Here is a 21566-nt window from a genome sequence, read left to right on the forward strand (position 1 = left end):
TAGATCTTGGGCCAGAGTATCCCACAGTAGTCCGGCCCTTTTGAGGGCAATGTCCATGTCTTGTCTTGATTTGGCCTTTTTTTTCTTTATCCATTTATTATTATTATTTTTACTTCTATTTCATTTTTATAAATTTAATATTTCTATTCGTTTTTTTTTTCACTTATATATTTTCCCCTTTTTCCATATATATTTATCGGAGAAAAATAATAAAAATAAAAGAAAAGAAAAGAAAAGAAAGAAAAGAAAAAATAAACAAAAAAGCATAAATAAAATAAAATAGCCCCCTAGTGGTTCAGCGATATGTCTGTGGATTTACAACGCTAAAAACCGGGTTTCGATACTCGCGGTGGGCAAAGCACAGATAGCCCATTGTGTAGCTTTGTGCTTAATTCAAAAACAGCAACAAAATAAAATAAAACTAGTTTTAAGCGTCTAGTGCGTGGTGGCCAGCTTGTTTGATATTTATTAAATATATATTTATAGCAGAGAGGTACTTAGAACAATGTTCATCATGTACGTAGTACCTGTAGAGATCACTCATTTTTATGTCATTTCTTATTAATATAATTTAGTGCATTATACAAGAGTCTTACAGATATTGTTTCTACGTTTACACGATTAACCGGTTACGGTTTGGTTACTGCTCTTGACCGGTTATGGATTTCCTAACCGGTTAATCTAATATTTTTTTCGAGAAAAATAAACGAGGGAAAACAATACCATTATCGACATTTGCGTGTAAATATTCCATTATTTGGCCTTGACATTGGTATGTTTGCCTATCGCAATTTTACGAACAGCTTGCCTTTTTGTTTGGTTGAATTTTCGTTGTTGTTGTTGTTGAAAGCCTTTAGAGTTTTTGTTAATGTTCGGTGCGGCTGTCACGCGCAAATTCCTAGGGCTGTGACGATTACACGATTAACCGGTTACGGTTCGGTTACGAGGCAAAGATTAACCGGTTACAAAAGTCCGTATTCGTCGCAGCCCTAGTACTTTATAGGCTGAAGTTAAAACTGAGTTTTGTATTCTTTGCAGTTTCTTTATTGTTTATGTGTTATGTTTATCCAGGCAGGAGATGAGTATTCTGTTATAGGTCTGATGTACGTTTTGTAGATTTTTATTATGTTGCCTACTGATGTACCTTGATATTTACCTGAAAGACTTCTTGCATAATTTGCTCTTTTTCAGATTTTAATCAGGATAGTTTGTATGCTGTATCCACGTTAATTTGGTATCATAAGTTAATCCTAAAAATTCAGCAAAGTAGCAGTCAGTAAAAGTGATCCTTTCATGTATAACTTAGGTGGATCTTTCAGTTTATTTAATCTGCTGAATAATATTACTTGGATTTTCGGAATATTTATTTTTATTCTATATTCCTGGCAGTATTATTTTAAGTTGTTCAAGACTTGTTGTAGGTTCGTTGCTGCTATTTGAAGGAGTGGGGGTACTTTTCCATACCGCTACATCGTCAGCAAATTGTGATGCAAAACCTAAATTTTGGTCCGACAGAGGCATATTACTTACATACATGATAAATAATATAGGGCTAACTACCCCTCCCTGCTGGACTTCTGCCTCAGGTGAAAACGACCTCGAGTGGGCCCCCCATTCACATCTACTTACACGTTCTATTGTCCAGGAAGTTATATAGCCAGCGAATAATTCCCTGGGGTAAATCCATTTCCGTTAACCTATGGCGTAATCCGTTATGCCACACTGTGTCAAATGCTTTCTCAATGTCGAGAAAGCAAGCTACAGTGCAATCGTTTTCGTTAAAACTGTCTGTAATTGTTTCTGTTAATCTGATTAGGTGGTCTGTAGTTTGTCTGTATTTTATTTGTAGCTCTCTCTCTCTCTCTAGGTGTTTGGGTATATAAATTTGTATACCAAGGAGGGCCAGGTACACTAGACCTTTTCCTCCTTCCTTTACAATTTTTGAAAGGACTTATTAATATTTAAAGTAAATATAGAGAGCCAGAGTGATAAGCATAACTTTAACTCAGGCCCTTTTCAGGGCAATGTCCATGTATATTGTTTTTGTTTTTTTTGTGCATGAACTTTGATGAAGCGGTTTTAGGTACTCTGTATGCTGATGTAATTAGTGTACTCTGTAATGTTTGGAGTTTAGTTTGTATTGTTTTACACTTACATTGATCCATGCAGGAACTGCATAGTCTATTACAAGTCTAATGTATGTTTTGTATATTTTAATGATGTTTTCTGGTGTTGTTCCGTAGTTTTTACCAGTTAGACTCCTAGCATTGTTTATTCTTCGTCAAATTTTATTGTTTATGTTATTTACATATTTTATCCAGGTAAGTTTAGAATCATAATTTAGCGCTAAAGATTTTGAAGATTTAGCAGTCTGGAGTAGCTCTCCTTTCATGTAAATCTGGGGTTGTACGTTTTGATGTTTCTTTGATTTTGAAAATATCACTAATTGTGTCTTCGTATTACTTGTAGCTAAGTGATTGTTTGTTTTTTAATTTCGCGCAAAGCTAAACGAGCGCTATCTGTTCTAGCTGTCCTTAATTTACCAACGAATAGTGGAATTGACTGTAGCTTTATAACGTCTCTATAGCTGAAAGGGCGAAAATGTTTGATGTCCCGGGGATTCGTATCCGCGACCCTTGACTTACGAGTCAAGCGCCCTAATTACTTAGTCATGCCAGGCCATTAAGTGACTGATATGAATGTACAACCTCAGTAAAAAGGATACTTAGTCGACGTTAATTGTTTTTGATTGTTTGTTTGTTTGGAATTTCGCACAAAGCTACTCGAGGGCTATCTGTGCTAGCCGTCCCTAAGTTAGCAGTGTAAGACTAGAGGGAAGGCAGCTAGTCATCACCACCCACCGCCAATTGTTGGGCTACTCTTTTACCAACGAATAGTGGGATTGACCGTCACATATAACGCCCCCACGGCTTGGAGAGCATGTTTGGCGCGACTCGGGCGCGAACCCGCAATCCTCAGATTACGAAGCGCACGCCTTAACGTGCTAGGCCATGCCGGGCCCAATTGTTTTTGAATTTCGCGTAAAGCTACACTTGTTTTTGAATTTCGCGTAAAGTTACACGAGGGCTATTTGCGCTAGCCGTCCCCAATTTAGCAGTGTACGACTAGAGAGAGGGAAGGCACCCACCGCTAACTTTTTGGCTACTCTTTTACCAACGAATAGTGGGATTGACCGAACATTATAACGCCCCCACGGGTGAAAGGGCGAGTATGTTTGGTGCGACCGGGATTCGAACTCGCGACCCTCGGATTACGAGTCGAACACCTTAACTCACCTGGTCACAGTCGGCGTTAATATCGACACAAGGATATAATATGGAGGATATTAATATGAAAGACTTGTGTATCGAAATGTTTCATTGTAAGCTCTAGCTGTCATGCACCCACCCTCGCACGTGTAATATCGCAACTAGAAACAACCTAAGTAATTTCGGTTAATATTTATTTTTATCTGTAGTTCCGTCTTCAAACGATCCAGCAAGATAGCATTACATAGAGGGCAATATAATGGCCCACCTCAAACCTGTTTTGTTTTTTTTTATGTGCAGTAATAGGTAAAACCTTAACTGAGAATCTCCATCTGTCGGATATACGTGTGTGTGTTTTCTTATTGCAAAGCCACATCGGGCTATCTGCTGAGCCCACCGAGGGGAATCGAACCCCCTGATTTTAGCGTTGTAAATCCGTAGACATACCGCTATACTAGCGGGGGCTGTCGAAGAAATAAAATCTTATCCACGTCGTGATTTGCCACGGGCATTTTCTTGAATCAGCCACGGAACGTCACAGGAACTCAACTCGTCCGGTTGTTAGTCAAGTTCTGAGAACTTTGTTTGGTTGCTCATTCAAGGTTAAAGAAAGATATCTTGCACAATGTCAGATAATTACAAGAAAAAACATTCATAAGAAAGGGGAAAGTTTCGATTTTTCACACTACACCTGGGGACCGTTTCGTATATTATTTGTATTATGACCAAAAGTATTCATCACCTAGAATATTTTCTTTTACAGAAAGTGAACAAGAAAATCTTAAATTAGTATTTTTTTTCAATATTATTGTATATATTTGTTTTAATTATTAAGACGTACCCAGGTTCTAAACATATGTTGAACATTCTTATTTCTACCAATGTTTGCATCCCGATCTAATATTCATACTACGTACTTTTCAATACGAACAAGATTTCCACAGCAGTAAACTTTACCATGAAACCTGAATAGAATAATCTAGTTAAGGCGTGCGACTCGTAACCTGAGGGTCGCGGGTTTGAATTCCCGTCACACTAAACATGCTCGCCTTTTCAGCCGTGGAAGCGTTATTATGTGACAGTCAATCCCACTATCCGTTGGTGAAAAGAGTAGCCCAAGAGTTGGCGGGGGGTGGTGATGACTAGCTGCTTCTTATCCTTGTCTTACACTGCTAAATTAGGGACGGTTAGCGCAGATAGCCCTCGAGTAGCTTTGTGCACAATTAAAAAAAACAAAACAAACAGTTTCTGTATTTCGGCTAGATTTTCACTGAAGTAATAAATGTTTGTGACAAAGCATTTATTGTCTAAAACATTCTTTAAATATAATACGACGTTCCGCAAGTTAAATTCCTTTTTTGTTTTCTTGAAATGTACTTTATACATGTGATACTGTTCTTTCCAGCAATGATACACCATCTTTAAGATTTGTGAAATATTTTAAGATCTTTTGTGTAAAGAAGATGGAGTCCACAGATGAGACTCTCGTCGCAGTGTAAACTTGGACCTTGAAAGATTAATGAACAGTTATCTTCCTTAATCTCTTTACGTGATGTAGAATGTCTTGAAGATCATTTCTAGTGTTTGTTAACACTAGAAAAACATATTTGATATTTATAGGGTTTAAAAGTCCTCTTTAAGTTAAGATATAGTAACTTTAACTTAAGGTCTGTGAATAATTTCATAACATTTCGCCTGACTTTTGCCTTTGGCAAAATTAAAAAGAGGATCTGTCATGTAGAGGCTTAATGCATTCCTTGATTGGCCATACCCTACACTGTGGACTGCAGTTTTCCTGTTCAAGGCTCATCACCACAGCTTGAGTAAGCAAGTCAAATAAATAGAGTTAAGCCTTTTATAATGGTATATAATATTTATATAATGATATGTAATATTTAGGCAGGTTTAAGCCCTTTTTAAATTCATCATAATAATTAAGTAAAAAAAACAAACTCTAGTGCAAAACAGGTTCTTGCTACTCATTGTCAAAAACATGGTATTAAACATTATATAAACAGTTACATTAAGAGGATTATTGCCAACTTCATAATTAGCAATTTAGATGAGTTTGATTAAAGCTTTTATATTGGCAACTACTGCTACGTGATCATAAATCACATCTTGACGGACTGTTGTAATAATACAGTCATATCTCACACCTTGACGGACTGTTGTAGTAATACAGTCATATCTCACACCTTGACGGACTGTTGTAATAATACAGTCATATCTCACACCTTGACGGACTGTTGTAGTAATACAGTCATATCTCACACCTTGACGGACTGTTGTAGTAATACAGTCATATCTCACACCTTCACAGACAGTTGTAGTAATACAGTCATATCTCACACCTTCACAGACAGTTGTAGTAATACAGTCATATCTCACACCTTGACGGACTGTTGTAATAATACAGTCATCTCACACCTTCACAGACAGTTGTAGTAATACAGTCATATCTCACACCTTCACAGACAGTTGTAGTAACGCAATCGTATCTCATACCATTAGATACATTGACGATAAGTTTGATGAAAGCAGATACTTTGAGAAACATTAATAGTAGTTACAATCTGTACACTGAAATTTGTGTAATAGGATGATGGCAAATTACTTGAAATAACTGCTAATTTCATCCTTACGTGAGTGAATGTTAGACTTAAGTTAATAATGTAATAGATGGTTTACATTTAAATACGATAGATGGGATAGGGACTGGCTTTTTCACCAAAATGCTTTATTAAACGATAAGAGCAACTTTAATTAATCAGTAGATTAATTTTTTTTCTTATTTTCTTGGCCCTCTACATTGTCTAATATTAATTATACAATGCAGAGGGCCAGGTTTGGTTTGGTTTTTTGAATTTCGCGCAAAGCTACTCGAGGGCTATCTGCGCTAGCCGTCCCTATTTTAGCAGTGTAAGACTAGAGGGAAGACTGCTAGTCATCACCACCCACCGCCAACTCTTGGGCTACTCTTTTACTAACGAATAGTGGGATTGATCGTCACATTATAACGCCCCCACGGCTGAAAGGGCGAGCATGTTTGGTGCGACGGGGATGAGAGTCGCACGCCTTAACCCACCTGGCCATGCCGGGCCAACAAGGCAAAAAGGGGTAAAAGGAGACAAATGCTTAAATGTATTATCAGTAAATAACACGAGTAACTTTATGAAAATTATAAATACTAATATATTTCTTTCGCAGGCTACCAGAGATGGAAATGAATGTTGGGCTATGATTACTATATACTAACTGTCTTAGAGACGTTAGGTCCTTCTAGAAATGTAGTTGCATAAGTGTAGTACTAACACAAAGATAAATCGTTCTACACACACACACACACATCTAATCATACGCATTTGTGACGATATCTGATAAAGTTCATTGTTACAACGATAATTTACTGAACGTTCAGTTACATCCGGCTGCTTAGTTGGAGTCTTTGTTTATTGTTGGGATACTTATGCAAACCGTTGCTTAGAACGCTGGAAACTTCCCTGGTTTATGAAATACATAAATACACGTTAACAACCACCAGTCGAAAAAATAAGGAAACGACAACCTTGCTTTACAGCAAATAATCGAAGTGAATTTCCTGTTATGGTAATTACACTATAAGATGTTAGTTGATTACATAAATGAATAAATTGTTCTTTATTATCACCAGTGCATGATGGTTAGTGCTTCGAAGAGTAACAGTAAAAAAGACAAAACCTCATTTTTCTAATAAGAAAAGTATATATGCCCTTTTAAATGTCATTTTTTGTGACACTCCGGTATTTCAGGTAAGATATAGTGTTATTAAACCCAGTCAACAGGTAAAACAAAGACAATAAAAAACGCTTGCTACTGCTGCTAATGTCTTCCACTTTCAAGGATACAATAATGATGTTACCCAAACGTAACAAAGTCAGTTAGTTTGGTCTGTTTTGAATTTCGCGAGGATAATCTGAGCTAGACTTCCCTAATTTAGCAATGTAAAACTAGAGGGAAGGCAGGTAGTCATCACCACCCACCGCCAACTCTTGGGCTACTATTTTACCAACAAAAACTGGGATTGACTGTTACATCATAACATCCCCACGGCTGAAAGGGTGAGCATATTTGATGTGATTGGGATTCGAACCCGCGACCCTCGGATTAGCAGTCGAGTGCCTTAACCACCTGGCCATGCCGGTCCCAAGTCAGTTAGTACACTCATAAGACTTCCATTGAAGAAAGACAGAAAAATAAAAAAAAACAATCAGTAACGAAGTATTGATAAAGAAAACAGATTGCAATTTTATGGAAAAGTCAAATGAAGCAGTTATTATAAACAGCAAAGTACAAGTTTGTAAGAATTGCACATCGGGTACAAAACAAGAATATGGATTAGTTTGTTTTTTTTATTCGATTTTGTTTGTTGTTAAGCACAGAGCTACAGAAGGGGATCTCTATGCTGTACATATCGTGGGTATCGAAACCCGATTTTTAACTTTAGAAATATTCAGAACAACCGCTAAGCCAATGAGGGAAAGGATATTCATTTTGGCGAAGGATGAAAAAGGCTGACATTTGGTTACTCAGCGAGTGGTTCTTGGATTATGGAAATTTTAGCCTTGGATTCTGGCAGTACAAGAGCCAGTGAAAATGAGTGAAGATCTATTAAGTCAAACAATGTTTTAGATAATGAAACTAAGCTAGTAATTCGTAGAAGGAACTTAAGACATCAGTAAGAAGCAGGGAAAAGAAAACAAACGTGATGTTTCATAAAATTTGTTGCTACTATATAAATATACCTGTATCATCATACTGTAATGTAACTTTTGCTTGTATGATACTGGAAAAACGTTTTTATTGCGCGATATACAACTTCCAACTTCGTGAAATTTTTATCATTTGTGCATGTAGATTTACAATAGGAGCCACGATTTTTCCGTTTCACCTACCTTTCCTGTCATGGAGAACTTTATTTTTTCCCCTCTCAGGGTGCAAATGTGACGTCATAAATACGTCACACGCGGATCTAATGCACAAACACCAAGGGTAATCGACTAGTGTTATATATGAGAATTTGGACTATATAATAAGGTCTTCACTGTAACTTCGTGTAACAATCGAAACGTCGTACTTATTATTTTTCAAAACAATTCATAGAATATTCATTCGATAGATTTCTATTCTGTCTAAGATTTTTCTAAACCGAGGTCAACAACTTAAATAATTGAGATAAATAAATAACACAAGGCTTGTTGTGTCCTTTTAGCAGTGTTCGTAAATAAATGTAGCAATAACACAGTGACAAATCATTCTATACACATATCTCGTCAAAGAGTGGGACTTTCCAGAGACTGAGTCGTATCTTTGAGAACTTATACACTAAAAATCGGGGTTCGATACCCGTAGTAGGAATAGCGCCGATAGCTTATCGTGTAACTATGCGCTTAAATATAAAGAGACACTACATTGGAAACATTTTCACAAAATATATGCAGTTTTAAAAATTATTTTATATAGATATTGTGATAGATATTTTATATCTATATTCAATATAGATATTGAAAAGGAATGTAGTTCATCTGTATTTTAATATTAGTATTAAAAATATGTTATTCACAGTGAAAGAATCTCAGTTAGAGACAGAAAAACGTTATTTAATCAAAATAGAAAACAAATAATAATAATGAAATTCATTTTTTTTGTTCATATTCACAAAGGCTATCGTTTCTGTGCTCTTCGAAGATATCTCCACAAATCAATGGTAAGTCAATAGACTTACCGCTAAGCTACCAAAGAACTTAACTTTTATGGAACTAACGCATTGAAAGTAGTTGTTTTAAGTAAGAACAGAATGGAAGGCATATCATTAAGTTTTATTTCGTGTTAGCGAATGTAAAAAAAAAGTGCTTAAGTTACTTGAAGAATGACGAACAGTGTTTTCGGATGTATGAATACCACATGTATCAGATAATATGATGCATAATTTACATGTAAACCTCTTGATATACCGAACTACTTTCAAGCAAGAAAAAGAAACAAAAAACTCAATTACACTTGTGCAATAGAAAGAGAAGTTATCTGGTTTTATGTAAAAAGTTCCTATATTATTGTTTTGTACACATATCCCTTGAATATAGACGTGGGGCGTGTATTTCAATAGTTAGTCGTCACCACCTGTCACCAACTCGTGGGTTATTCTCTTACCAACGAATAGTAGGATTGACCATAACATATGATGATCTCACAGATGAAAGAACGAGGGTATTTGGTGTGACGAACCCGAGACCTTCAGATAGCGAGTCGCCCGACTTTCGTTGGATTCACTTCTTTTAAGTTTAAAACACATCTTAAAAATATAGAAAAGTCTTTAAATAATCAATATTTTATCTACGTATCAATATTATCCCTAAAGACTTTGAAGGCTTTTCTGTAATTCTGGTCATATACATAGATAGCTACTTTTGTTGGGCCATTTCTAGATTGTATTTACGTGGAATACTTTACTGGCATGAATAACATTGCTTATTGTCCCCCGCTGTGACAGCAATAAGTCTTCAGTTTTAGAACGCTAAGATCAGGGGTTCGATTCCCCTCGGTAGACATAGCAGATAGCCCGATGTGGCTTTGCTATAAGAAAAAACACAAACTGCTTATTTGTTAAAGATAGCGTCGTTGCTCTGTTAGTCTGTTTCAAAACAAACACCACGTTGTATTATCTGCTGTGTCTACTGTAAACTCACCGTTGTTCAACAGGGTGACAAAATAGTCTTATATTTAGCTCTTGTTATTTAGGTTTTACTAATAGTGGTACCGAGAGTGTTTTGTTTTAAAATTAGAATATGAACCACTATTCAGTTACCCTCTACACAAACAGACAGTTATTAATTGATACTAACGCCATGATTTTAATCTAGGTATTAGGAAACAAAAGCAGAGTGTTTCTTAAGAATCGTATAAGAAGAGTGAATGCTGGGTCTTTCAGCCGTGGGAGCGTTATAATATGACGGTCAATCCAACTATTCGTTGGTAAAAGAGTAGTCCAAGAGTTGGCGGTGGTTGGTAATGACTAGCTGTCTTCCATCTAGTCTTACACTACTAAATTAGGGACGACTAGCGCAGATAGCCTTTGCGCTAAATTCAAAAGCAAACAAACAAACAATAAGAAGATGGCATAAACGTTTTCGAATTGAAGAAAGTAAACCGTCCTGAGCCATTTACTTGATTCAGACAGTAATCGGTAATAAAGTGAGTCGTAATTTACGGTTAACAGATTAAATAAAATTGTAAAATACAATATTTCTACACCATTGTTTATGTTATGTCTTCAGAAATTTGACGAGCGTCAAAACATTTGGAAAAATATTCTTACATTACAAAATAAAAGTTAATGGTCCATTGAACAATCTTAAATAAATAAATAAAACGTTTTAATGGTTGATTATGTTCGAAGACGACAGTTTTATATTTCTATTTAAGTCTACCCTCTTGAAAGTAACATGTGAACATACAAGTACTATAATCACAAACTATGAAATTTACTTGGTGATACGATACCGATAAATCCATTGACTCAAAACACAAAGAAATGGTAAATTAACATAATTTAAATAATTACTTAGAATTCTGTTTGCTGCTTTTGAATTTCGCGCAAAGCTACTTGGGCTACTCTTTTACCAACGAATAGTGGGATTAACAGTCACTTTATAACGCCCCTACGGCTGAAAGGGAGAGCATGTTTAGTGCGACCGGCATTCGAACCCACAACCCTCAGATTACGAGTCGAACTCCTTAACACGCTTGGCCATGGCCAATTACTTAGAAAGCTATACAACTGGACTGTTTCACACAACACGCGTCTACTTAAAGTGTACACAATTAATGTTAGTTCAGGAAATGCTAGCTTAATCACAACTGAATCTCATCCATATTTATCTAGATTGAATCAAAATCCTTTAGTAGGTGTATAATTTTGAAACGTATGAAACGAAGCTGTAGAAATCAGAGCAAACAGAAAAGAAAAAAAAGGCTTGAAGAAATGAGTCTATTACACAAAAATATAAAACCTGTTACTTCTTTATACTTTAAACTATATACAACACAGAAAAAATTTCTGTGTTTCAAATATATTGCACAGTTATTGTTAGTACTGGAAAAACTACTGTTCTACGAACAAAAGTGCTAACTCTGTAATACAGCTGTAAGAAACCGGTACAACAACGGAAAAGAACAATAATTTTAAAACTTGACTACTTGCGACAAATACGAAAACTTCATTTTCTAATAATAATTGAGTTAATGCTATAAGTTTTGTAGTTATTTTAGCAGTTGTAAATAAATATACGTAGTTAAATTTCTTTTATTTCATTACGGCAACGATTAGTTTTGATATCTAGGAAAACCAGTTGAGTATCAGTAGATCTTGCAAATTAGATACCGAATATAGGATGAAGGTTTTGAGAAGGAAAATAATTATTTGAAACCGAAACATTTTTCAGTACAAAAGGAAATAAATCAAATGAAAACATTAACAAGTTTACGTCACAAAAGAACTGTCCAATATTTGTATTATATAAAGCACGACCGGATTAAAATAATAACATTTAGTGATAACAATAACTTACCTCGTAAGCACTGGTCAATCCGAGGTTGTAAAAGACTGGTAGGTACAAATGGGCGGCCAGAGGTATGACAAAAAAATAACTTATAATAATCATCCAGTATTGGGTGCCGTACTGATACACCTCTGCAGGGGTGCCAAGCAAGGTGATGGCTGACATAAAGCTGGCTAACACCGACATAGACACGGGAAATACACTCATGGACCGATCACCCATCAAGAATTCCTTAGTGGTACTTTGTTTGCTTCCACTACAAGCGTAGTAGATACCTATGGAAGCTGATACAGTTAACATCCCTGCAAACACCACGTAGTCTGGTATTCCAAACCTGGAGACAAGTTCAGCTGGTGAACTCCTCGAATTGATGGTACTAGTAATGACTGTTGTGGTCGTCTCAGCCATAATGGTCACTCTGTCAAATTCAGATCTGTGTAAGAGGAATATAGATTTTTTTTTCAGACTTTCAGTTTTTTGTTTAAATTGTGTTTCTTGATATGCCAATTACACAAACAGGGACTACTTGCTATATTTTTAAAAATGTTTTCCATAGAAATAGTTAAATAAATGACAGAAGGAAGCTGATTGGATATTGACTGTGACACAAGAGATGTCTCATTTATTTCAAGGATTGCCGGTAGGGGTAGCTTATTATGAACCAACGATCATATACGAACTGAATATAAAATTCTTAAACACGACAGTACGAAAATAATTAAAGCATTATTTCGCAAGACGTTATCTATTGCTATTGTATTGCTATTCTATAACGTATGATGTGAACTAATTAGTAATTAGCACCTAGCAATAATAAAAAATCAGTTAATATCTAGACATTTGCGAAAATACGAACCGCCAATCATGACAGCATTTTTTTGTCCATATACAGGAATATATTTTAAAACTTAGATGAATAATACGTTCGACAGGAATGTACTCGACAATTCAAAAAAGGTTAACGTTCATGTTATTGACTAAAATTTTATTTTATGAATTTTCATTTGTAATAAAAAAGAAACACACACACAAGGAAAATACACCAGAAACCGGTTTTCAACGTTTTTCAGGTTGTTCTCTGAGAAAGTGAATAACACTATTATGAGTAAATGTTCTATATATGATGGCTTATTAGTATGTTTAGAATTAATAGCTAAATCATAGTCCACGAGAAGCTCAGATGTAAATTATTTTTTATTCTATACCAGCATATTAATCAAGTATTATATTACCAAGCTGACTAGTTCGTTGTTTGTTTTTCTTATAGCAAAGCCACATCGAAGGGAATCGAGCCCCTGATTTTAGCGTTGTAAATCTCTAGACAAACCGTTGTACTCGCGGGGGCTAACTGTCTAGTACCATGTAAAATCACGTATTATTTCAAACACGTTAAAACATAACTCTACTGTAGTCAAATATAATCAACAAAAGAAGTCTTTACTGTTAGTCATATGGTTAAAAAGAAAGAAAAAATAAAGACAAATGAACGATCTTTGACAGTGTTGTATTATATAAATAAAAACAAATGGCATATTTATGAACTAAAATAAAACGCCATAGGACCAGAACCTTTGGGCAAACATTAATTTAATGTAAGGGCTGTACTAGTTGTTCCCCGCTGGTACAGTGGTATGTCTACGGATTTACAATGTTAAAATCAGCGGCTCGATTCCACTCGGCAGACTCATCAGATCGCCCAATGCGGCTTTGCTATAATAAAATCAACACACACACTGTACTATTTATCATGGCCCGGTGGGTTAAGGCGTTCGCCTAGTAATCTTAGGGTCGCAGGTTCGAATCCCCGTCGCACCAAAGATGCTCGCCCTTTCAGCCGTTGGGGCGTTATAATGTCACGGCCAAAAGAGTAGCCCAAGAGTTGGCGGTGGGTGATGATGACTAGCTGCCCTCTCTCTAATCTTACACTGCAAAATTAGGGACGGCTAGCGCAGATAGCCCTCGAGTAGCTTGGCGCAAAATTAAAAAAACAAAACAGTATTGCGTGCTGACAGATGTTGGGAGGGTTTGTGACCTTTCTTTCAGTTTTTATAAATATGTCCACGTACTGACATACTCGTACGTTAACGTGACGTTTGGTTTCACCAGTTTAAGAGGACTTACAATGAACAATTGGCAAACAATGGTTGTAGCGGAAAAAAATTTAGTTTGTTGTTAGGATTCATAATAGCTTTCAGGTCGGTTTGGGAATAGTAAGTGTTACATAACTTTTTAAACTGTTTTGTGATAAGAGATCTTTGTCTTCCAAAATATGGTAAGTGTGTGTATATAAGGTAACTTTGACAAACAAATTAGTTAAGAAAGAGGAACGTATTTTCTCCAAGAAATGTTTAGGGTTAGAATTTTGAAGGGGTAGATAGGATGACGTAAGTTTGTAGGCTCTATGTAGTAGCTAGAACGTAAAACTGAGTTTGAAAATAAAAGGTACAAAACTTTCAAACTGAGTGAAAAAACCAGTAAATGTGTTTTTACGATAGACAGAAGCTGTTAGTATCATGGTTAGAAACTATTTGTTTTTTGCACATTTTTCCTAACTCTTAACTAATTTGTTTGTTAAATCGCTTTAGGTACGCAGTCTACCAAACCTTCTCTTATACACCTAAGAACAGAACAAGTGCTCGACATAGAAAAGTTCCAGGATTTGGTCTTGACCCAAAAAATAAAAATAAGAATCCTGCCCGGAACATCCAGTGACGCTGAGATAAGACCCTAGGACAGACTTTGTTTATTAGAAAGAAATAATACGGTAGTTTGAATAATTTCAAAGTGTAGTTTATAACTAAGGACGGAATTTCAGATTTGAAACGATCACGTGTTATCTATGTGTGTAACCTTTATCCACATGGCGAGGTTATACAGGTTTTACAGTAGAACTTTTGAAACATGCTTTAAAAGACATTCAACTACAACATAAGAGAAAAAAAAAGAACTGTCCAATTAGAAGGTCAGCTAATACTCTACCAACACTTAATAAAATGTAATTGGAGTAAAACATTCGGATAATGGTGTCTTTTTTAATTTAAACTACTTCAACTAAGCCTGATGCTAGTAAGTATTTTCGAACTATGAGCTTTGTTTTACTGAGAACTAGCAGAGCATCTTGTATTGCTTAAATGAAAGTGGCTTTAAAATATCATGAGTTATTTGGATTAAATCAATTATATTAATTGTGACTTTGTGCAAAAAACCAAAACGATTTCTTTACTTAACTAAATATTTGTCCCCCACTTGTACAGCGGAAAGTCTATGGATTTACAACGCTAAAATGAGGAGTTCGATTCCACTCATTGGACTAAGCAGATAGCCTAATGTGGCTTTGCTATATAAAAACAAACAAAACTAAATATTTTGATTAAAGTCAATAAAAATAATGCGAGAAAAATATAATAAGAATTTGCTAGAGCTATTTTAATCAGTGCAAAACCGAATACGTTGCTCTTGTTTCTTGCATGTGTTTTTTTATGACACTTCGTTTCCACATCAAAATTCCCTACCTTTCACCTTCCTGATTTCTTCCATGTGGTCAAGTATTGTTTGCAGCGTGTTCTGACTTTATTATCATTCCATTTAATTAAGATCTGATTTATTCTCTTCTCGTTGCAACACAACGTAAATGAAAATTTGCCGATACAAAACGTTTTTGTAAAGTCATCTCATAGCCGATTCTTGCGAGTACACGCAAGCAAATAAAAAAGTATGGCAGAAGCAAGCCTATTTATTTAGGGAAGTATGCGCGCATGTTTGAGAGAAAGCAGTCATTTTTAGTTAAGGAGAGCTAAAGAGTAGGCATGTTCGTGAAGAAAAAAGTGTGGGGAAAAGGGAAGAGCACACATGAAGGCTCCACAAAGTTTTTAAATCGTTTTAACACACAAGTGATAACAGATAGAATAATTAGGAGAAAAAAACACGTAAATATTATTTTAATAACACATTACCATTAAAAAGTCCGATCTCTTCAATTTGAGACTAAAAATCACTATACTGATTAATTTGGCCTCAATTTGCGATCTCAAAACGGCTTATATGAGCTCGTGGCCACACAGCCAGTGTTACTTTCTGCACAAAGTTGTGTCTGTAGTCCATGTTTGGAGTTTGTAGCTTTAAAAAATATTGCCGTGTGTAAGGAACAAACTCACAAAGAGAGAGTGAAAGACAACTGCGTTTGGTGGGATATTGTTGATGTGATCCACTTCGAGTTGCTGCCACTCAATGTAATGATTACATGAAGACTTCTAATGTCAACAATTAGAGCACTTGAATATTGCACTGACAGAAAAGAAGCCTGTTTTGATCAGTCGTAAAGGTGTTGTGTTACATCAGGATAATGCACGGCCCCATACAGCAAGGATCACATCTGCAAAGATTGAAAAGCTGGACTTGGAAAAACTTCCACATCCTCCTTATTCTCCAGACCTTGCCTCATATGTTTATCATCTATTCCGAAGTTTGCAGAACTATCTTGATGAAAAATAGCTTGGAACACATGAAGATATCAAAACTACCTTCTCCATATTCTTTTCCTCCAAACCCAAGGTGGCATTCAGAAGCTTGTGAATCGTTGGTGGGAAGTAATTAATAATAATAATGGAACATACATTATTGATTAAATAACATTAAAAGCGTCTGAAATTGGACATTACTTAAGGAATGACCTGATATCATAGTTGACCTAAGAACAATCAGATGACAGTTTTATTGTCAAGCGACGATATAAGTTGTTGAACATTACTGACAAGAGGCATGAAAGCGTTCTTGACAGTGACAAAGGGAACAAGCATTTTATTGTTAGTGACTGCTAGAAGGTTAACCTTTTACTTAGTTGGTAGAGTATTTATAACAAAAGACTACGAATTCAAGCTTGTATGACGGAAAATCCAAACATAAGAAGACCGCCTTGTCCTATAAACGAGATATTACACGTGTGACGAGTCAGAATTTATTAAGAATGGAACAACACTTTAGAAGTTCGAAAAAATATCTGTCGAACTTTCACTTTACGAATTGTTTGAATTATACTTTCTCAAATGTTATTGCTTTTACGGAATTTACAAAAATAAATTTACTCTTGTAGAGCAGTGTACGAGCTACGCAAATTAGTCGAACGACAAGAAAAATGGAAAATATTACAGTCTCTCAAAGATAATATGTTACCTTGACATTCATAAGACACTGGAAGAATATTGCAAAGCTAATATGTTAATTTCACATCCCATTATAGCATATTAGAATAATATATTAAAAGTTCATAATTTACTATTTCATCCTATGATTACGCGTTAGTGTCATTTCATAAAAAGATGTTTTATTTCCTTATTCTAAAATATTATTTTTATTATACTCTAAGAGTAGACATCACCCACATGTCCCGAGATAAAATAATCACTTGAATATTCTAAGCCCCTTGCCCAAATAGGTTGATTTACAGCGTTTGTTTTTCCAGTTATAAATATACGGCGTTTCTAGACCATAGCGGAGTAAAAGCCTGAATTTTTATCGCTAACAAGGCTAATTTAATAAGAACACTAATCGTATAGTAGTTTTGCGGATGTTAATCTCTTGCAACGGTTTGAACCAGGAAAGTAATGGTTTGTTTGTTTTGAATTTCGCACAAAGCTACTCGAGGGCTATCTGCACTAGACGTACCTAATTTAGCAGTGTAAGACTAGATGGAAGAAAGCTAGTCATTATCACCCACCGCCAACTCTTGATCTACAGTCACATTATAACGCCCCCTCGGCTGAAAGGACAAGCATGTTTGGTGTGACAAGGATTCGATTTCAAGTTTTAGCTGTGACATCGTTCTCAAAATTCGCTAGAGAAAAATACCTTCTGCATGATAATATTACCAGACTAACAACGTTAAAATTCATGGTTGGTTTCCCCGCAATGAACAAAGTCCAAAGAGTTAATTTTAACAACTTTGCCCAAAAATGAATTTATGATTCCTACAAACATCCTCGTAAAGTGTCAAACAATTCTAAATAATACATAAATGTCCGCGTAAAGCGATAGTTTTAGGGTCAACTATTATTGTTGTTGTCCGGAATTTAATTAAATACACGTTTGCATGAATAAATCTTAATTTGTAGGATGATAAACAGAATTTGAAACATCAATCTTTGAAAAACAGACTTATATCCTAGTTGTAAGTTATCATATCGTTGACTTTAAATAGGTTAAGTACAAGAACATACATAGATTCACGATGTTTCTCTGTCTAAGTGCATTTCACCAAAACCGGTCTTTATAAACGTCTTGAAACATTATCCGTTTGTTTTTTTTTTCAAGAGAAGATATTTCAAGTCCGATCTGGTTGGTCTATTTGCTGATTATGTGTTTTCGTCAACACAGATCATTGTTTAAACTTTGAGCTGTTCGGCATTAATTTTACAAATTAAGGTCTTCAGCTGATGCAAAGATGTGTGGTAATTCGTTTTGAGTCTCTAGAGAATATGTTTTGCTGTAATTGTTGGAGTTAGTATTTTTGCGCAGAGCTACGTAATGACCACTTTTGTTGAATTAAACAATAGAGTTTGGTCAGCGCCCTTATATCACAGACGAGGTTCAAAAGTACGAAATACGTTTCTTCGATTATTGATCGCGAATTCATGGTTTTGGAGCGCGTTAACCCTAAAGGGCACGCCATGCCTTGAGCAGGATTGACCTAGGAATTCACGCACACCAGATAAGAGTTTTATCATTTGAACTAAAGGGTTAACTCATCAGCTATCTCTAGTAAGAAACCTTTTAATACTTCACAGTTTAAAGTTAGAAATCAGGTTTTGATCCCTGTGGTGGGGCAGAGCATCGATAGCCCTTTGTATAGCTTTGTACTTAACTACAAACACCTCGCATTACTACATATACATAGTTTACATTTCTGAATATTTGTATGTCTGTCATATTTGGTAATTAATTATCATTCTTTATGAAATTTTCAAATTATTATTATTATTTTTTTACATAAACTTACACATTCTTCAGGTAAAAATATCAAAGTTTATCTTTACCTTATAATTCGGTCATTAAAAAACTAATTTTCGAAAATTTTGTTTTAAGTTAACTATTTTAACACTGTTATGTTTTGTGAACGTATAACATTACGTAGGGCCGGGTGAATCCTATTGGTTAACATGTCGAACTGCGAATGGAAAAGTTAGATTTCGTGCTACGATCTTCTTATTAACGTGCTCCGTCCATTTTTTCAATTATTAGTGTGTCATAAAAGTGGCAGTCAAAGTCGTTGCTTAGTTCGAGCATAGAAATATTTATCTTGGCAATGCGGTTGTTTCTTTCTTCCTTCTAATCAGAGCGCAGATAGCCCTAAAGTAGCTTTGCGCGAAAATTCAAAACAAAACAAACCTTCAGGTCAGTGTCTCAAAATAGAGACGGTTGTATCATAATCCTGTACGTTTCTAACGTGACCGTTTAGCCACGTGCGAATACTGTGCTTGCTGGTCAGGTTAAAAATACAAGAATAACAAAAGATTCATACCCTTAGATATAAAGTATTTCGAATAAATACGATATAACATATATGTTTGGATGCTAATCACAAAAAAAAACGTATTTTCTGCTTCATACATACGTATGTTGTTGTATTTTCCTTAATATTAATAACGGTTAATTTCCAAACATAGCGTGGAAATGTTTCGGAAATATGCAAAATATTAATTTCATAGAATAGGTAAAAAATAATACTATTACGGAAGAAGTTGTTTTACCTGCCTGACTTTGGCAAATATCCGGAAAAATGTACTTTTTTTGCACACTGTAGAAAACAAAATCAACAACTCTAATGAACAGCAACTGCCTGTTCTCAATGAAAAAGGGGTGACAATTTGGCTTCTAGACAAAGGCTATCTCTAACGTCGTCCACATTCAACAAGCAGCTGAAGTCTATTAATATCCTCCAGCCTTCTACGTTTATTCTGCTTAAAATTCTACTGAAATAAAAGCAATAACTTACTTAGCAGATAATATAAAACCAATCGAAACTCCAAGACGTTCAAGTAAAATGGTAACTAAACAGTAAAGGAACTTTTATTTCTACCTTGAGTGTGTAACAAGGTTGGGTTTATATACAAGTTATGATAAGTAGGAAACGAATGCACTGGCCTAAACGTCATTTCAATCTATTGTCATTGGATAGTTTGTTATTTATTTAACCAATGAGAGAGAACATAGTGCGGGTGTTTTATCAGGCTTGCGTTTTCGTGGAAATATAATTGAGATCCGTTTAACATGTTCTGTGCGTCGCTGATGAGACAAATAAATATCATGGCGCTAAAAATACATTCTCAAAAAATATTCCTCGGTAAGTAGAAGAAAATTAATAATTTGTAACGCGATTATATTGGACAGATAAGGCGTTTTTATTTTGTTATCTCATATTGTTCTGCTATTATTATTTTCATAAAACTCCATAGAGTAAAAAGAGAGCTAGCATGTGTAAATATATATATTTACATTTTAAAAAACACCTGTTCTTTTGCAGGTAAAAACAAGAACAAAACTAGCACACTAATAACAAGTTTTATTTTTTAGTATCTAAAAACTGTTTATGAACTAGTATCATAAAATATTGATGTTTACTTTAAGAAAATAAAATTTTTACCTTCATGTTACTACTCGTTTGTTTATTACTCACTGAAGGTGAGTCGACATATTGCATCACATAGATTAAACAAACGGCTGAGACACTCATTACATATTGTAAAAGACATAGGACACCCTAATGTAATTAAATGCAATATTAATTTTTTTGTCTACTTTTTTTTCATGTTATGGATGGGACTGGGAAGAACAACGTGGATTAGTAGCTTCACACTTTGGTCTGAAAATCAGATGGTTGCAAGTTTGAGAATGGCTCGCGGCGTGTTGTTGTGTCCTTGAGTGTGATACTTTACTTCCCCCCTCCCACACGTTCCTGTATACCTATCTGTTACCTGTATGATACGTAAGCACCTAGATGGTAGGTGGGAGTTAACCTGCCAAGGAGTGGTGTACCGTCCATGGAGGTTGGGTTACCATTCTCTCCCGTTTGTGTTATTAGAACTGAAGTTCGAAAGCACCTGCCTTATATGTCTTGTAAAATGTGACAAAGACTTAACTTTTAAAATACTTCGTTGTTAGGGAGATTGTAACCAATAAACCCATGGACTCACAACCATTTCGCTACACAGACAGTTTAGAAAAGTGTATTTGTAAAGGCTGTCACTAATTCCATGATTGAATAAGGTCTAAGCTACCTTAATTACGTTTATCATTGCTAATTCTAGCTGTATTTTGGGTACTAACACCCTCATGGTGTGTATTCATAACTAATTGAAACTAAACGTAAAGTACCAGCTATCATAACAGTACGTTTACACAACTAATTCGTGCATTATCAATGGTACTATATTCATGTTATACATCCGTAACCAATTACAACTGAACGTAAAGCTCCGGTTGTCTTAACAAATCAAAGTCAGCACCTAGTGCACTAATTATTCTAACTCTTTCCAATAAGTTAAGAGTGAAAGTAAAAACAAAACAAAAAACATTTTACAGTCGGTGAACCACATTGCATCTGCCATATCCAGGGCCAACGAGAACTTTCGCCCATAACAGGCGATCTTCAGACCGAATTGGGTACGACTGAAAAAATAGTGTTACAGGCGATATTTATAAATGAATC

At 35.3% G+C, this 21566-nt stretch overlaps 1 protein-coding gene across 1 annotated transcript in view; it reads right to left on the minus strand.

The window, feature by feature from the left end:
• Positions 1-19940, minus strand: part of LOC143251625 (sodium-coupled monocarboxylate transporter 1-like) — an 85113-nt gene extending 65173 nt beyond the window's left edge. The window contains exons 1-2 of the mRNA XM_076502891.1: positions 19609-19940; positions 11876-12299 (exon numbers count right to left, since the gene is read on the minus strand). Of these exons, the coding sequence (XP_076359006.1) occupies positions 11876-12274 (399 nt within the window). The 5' untranslated portion in view covers positions 12275-12299; positions 19609-19940. The remainder of the gene's footprint in view (positions 1-11875; positions 12300-19608) is intronic.
• Positions 19941-21566: the final 1626 nt, after the last annotated feature.

The sequence above is a fragment of the Tachypleus tridentatus genome, chromosome 6, assembly GCF_004210375.1.
Source record: "Tachypleus tridentatus isolate NWPU-2018 chromosome 6, ASM421037v1, whole genome shotgun sequence".
NCBI lineage: Eukaryota > Metazoa > Arthropoda > Merostomata > Xiphosura > Limulidae > Tachypleus > Tachypleus tridentatus.